At 45.6% G+C, this 2,780-nt stretch overlaps 1 protein-coding gene across 1 annotated transcript in view; it reads left to right on the forward strand.

Moving 5' to 3' along the window:
- Positions 1 to 2,780, forward strand: part of ESPNL (espin like) — a 34,090-nt gene that overhangs the window by 6,182 nt on the left and 25,128 nt on the right. Inside the window, exon 3 of the mRNA XM_027875793.1 lies at positions 1,789 to 1,975. Within this exon, the coding sequence (XP_027731594.1) occupies positions 1,789 to 1,975 (187 nt within the window). The remainder of the gene's footprint in view (positions 1 to 1,788; positions 1,976 to 2,780) is intronic.

Here is a 2,780-nt window from a genome sequence, read left to right on the forward strand (position 1 = left end):
GAAGGAAGGAAGGAAGGAAGGAAGGAAGGAAGGAAGGAAGGAAGGAAGGAAGGAAGGAAGGAAAACAAAAAGGAAAGAAGAAAGGGAGGAAAGAAGGAAGGGAAGGAAAGAAAAAGGAAGGAAATAAGGAAGGAAGTAAAGGGAGGAAGGAAGGGAGAGAAGGAAGGAGAATGAAGGAAAGAAAAGCAGGAAGGAAGGAAGTGAAGGATGAAGGGAGAGAGGATGAAGAATGTAGCAAGCAGTGAGAATTAACGGAAGTGCATTTTCATACCTGCTTTTGAAATGTAATTACAGCCGGTATTTCTGTAGCTCCTTAAAGCTCATGAATCACTTTGCACACACTATCTTGTTTGATTCTCACAAGAGTCTTTGAGGGTGGTTGAACAAATATCATTCCCATTTTATGGATGAGGGAGCTGAGGTTCAGAGAAATGGAGAGACTTGTCCAAGGTCATCACACGGAGTCGATGACTGAGCTAAGACTTGAACCCAAGGACTGTGCCTTCACCTTCAGCAGCCTATTTTCACACCCCACCTTGTTCTGCTATTCTCAGTCTCTGAGCCTCAGTTTCCTGCTTTTGATCATAAATGTTGCTGCTATAAGTATTTTTAGTACATAACGGTCTTCTTGCTATTAGCAACCTTGGAGTATAGTTCCAGAAATGGGATCTCTAGGTCAAAGAATGTAAACAGTTTTATAACTTTTCTTGCATAAAACATAAGCTCCATCCCCCTCCCAGGAGACTGTAAACTCCTTGAAGGGAGGAAACTCTTGGTGTGCAAACTCCTTCCTTGGCTGCAGATCTGCACTCTTTTGTACCTTCATAGAGAATCACCCTGGGCATTGGGAGGTTAAGTGACTTGTCTGTGATGACATGGCTAGTATGTGGGATTTGAACGCAAATAATCCTGATCCTTGGCTGCCTCTTTATCCACTACCCCACACTGCCTCTCGCTTTACATATAGCAGACACTGAATAAATACTTGGATTGGATTAGACAATTCCCAATTGTTTTCCAGAATGTTTGGACCAACTCACAACTTCTCTGGTGTCTCCACCATGGAATTCCCCTATTTTTACTAATTTGATGGGGAGGGGGGAGAGGCAATCCATCTCTTTAACGTTTCTTTCTAAAAAGTGTTTTTATTGACATATTTTATTTTATGACATTTCCACCCCCAAATATATCCCGTCTCCCACCATTACCCAGAGAGTCGGATCTTGTAATAAAGAATTAAAGACAAAAAACAGTTCAGCAAAACTAACCATTATATCCCTTATCCCAGGCTGACAGTATAGAACATTGTCCACACTGAGAATCCACCATCTCTCCAGTGAGAAGACAGAAGTTGAGTCTATATCTTTTCCTTCTGGCCCAAGCTTAGTCATTGTGGTGACACAAGGTTCAGTTTTGCTATCTTGTTCCTACCATATGCATCACTGGATTCATTGTATAGCTTTTTTTCTCCTGCTTCTGCTTACTTTACCCTGCATCAGTTCATATAAACCTTCCCAGGCTTCTCTGAATTCTTCACTTTTTCTGTTTTGTACAGCGCAGTAGTGCTCCATGACATTCACATGCCAGGGTTGGTTCAGCTCATCTAAGCATTTTAGAGGCACCAAACAGAAGGATAATTGGCAAGGTTTTTGACTCTATGGAAAAACAGACCTAGCCAAGCTGATTCCTGGCTTCAGCTGATTCCTCCTTCAGGCTTGTTCTTCCTGGAGTGCTAAACCCTAGTGGAAGAGCTCCATCTTTTGCTGACTCTCCCATCTCTCCCTACAGGTGTGTGAACAGGCGGACCCAGAGCGGAGCCTCCCCTCTCTACCTGGCCTGCCAGGAAGGCCACTTACACATCGTCCAGTTCCTAGTGAAGGACTGCGGGGCTGATGTGCACTTGCGGGCCCACGATGGCATGACCGTGCTGCATGCAGCTGCCCGCAGCGGCCACTATTCCCTTGTGGTCTGGTTGGTAAGGACACGGTCATCTTGGGAAACTGAGGAAAGGAGGGAGGGGGTGGCAAGGGAAGCTTTGGATCCTCATGTGAGATAAAGTGAGAATTGCAGGAAATCATGGCCTTTTAGCTCCAATGACCAGGGGGCCACAGGGATGGCGAGGGATCTTAAGACCACACCGTGTGAAGATCAGCTAGAGAGCTGGAAGGGACTGAGAGGCCAGAGAGTTCAACCTCCTCATTTTACAGTTGATATGCTATGACTTGATGAGAGTCACACAGCTAGTGTAAGAGTTAGAGTTTGAACCTGGACCCTCCTGGAGTCATGAAGACTCATATTCTGGCCTCAGACACTTCCTAGCTGGGTGACTCTGGGCAAGTCACTTCACCCTGTTTGCCTCAGTTTCCTCATTTGTAAAATGAACTGGAGAAGGAAATGGTAAGCCACTCCAAAATCTTTGCCAATGGGGTCATAAAGGGTTGGACACAACTGAGAAATGACTGAATGACAACTCCAGGCTTCCAGTCCAGTTCTCTATCCAGCACACACCTGGCAACCTAAAGACCTAAGAATGGTAACTTTGGAGGAGAGGTTTTAGTGGGATAAAGGACAATGGGTTTGGAGGTAGGAGAGACTTGGGTTCTGATCCTGGCTCTGGGAACATGGGCAGCTCACCAGTGCTCTCAGGCCTAACTCCTCATTTAGACAGGGACAGTCAATGGAGGCAGAGGAGGTCTTGGTGATTAGCAGGGCCAGGCAAGAATTTTACACACACACACACACACACACACACACACACACACACACACACACACACACAC

This window comes from Vombatus ursinus, unplaced genomic scaffold (assembly GCF_900497805.2).
Source record: "Vombatus ursinus unplaced genomic scaffold, bare-nosed wombat genome assembly UNPS02014810.1, whole genome shotgun sequence".
Lineage (NCBI taxonomy): Eukaryota > Metazoa > Chordata > Mammalia > Diprotodontia > Vombatidae > Vombatus > Vombatus ursinus.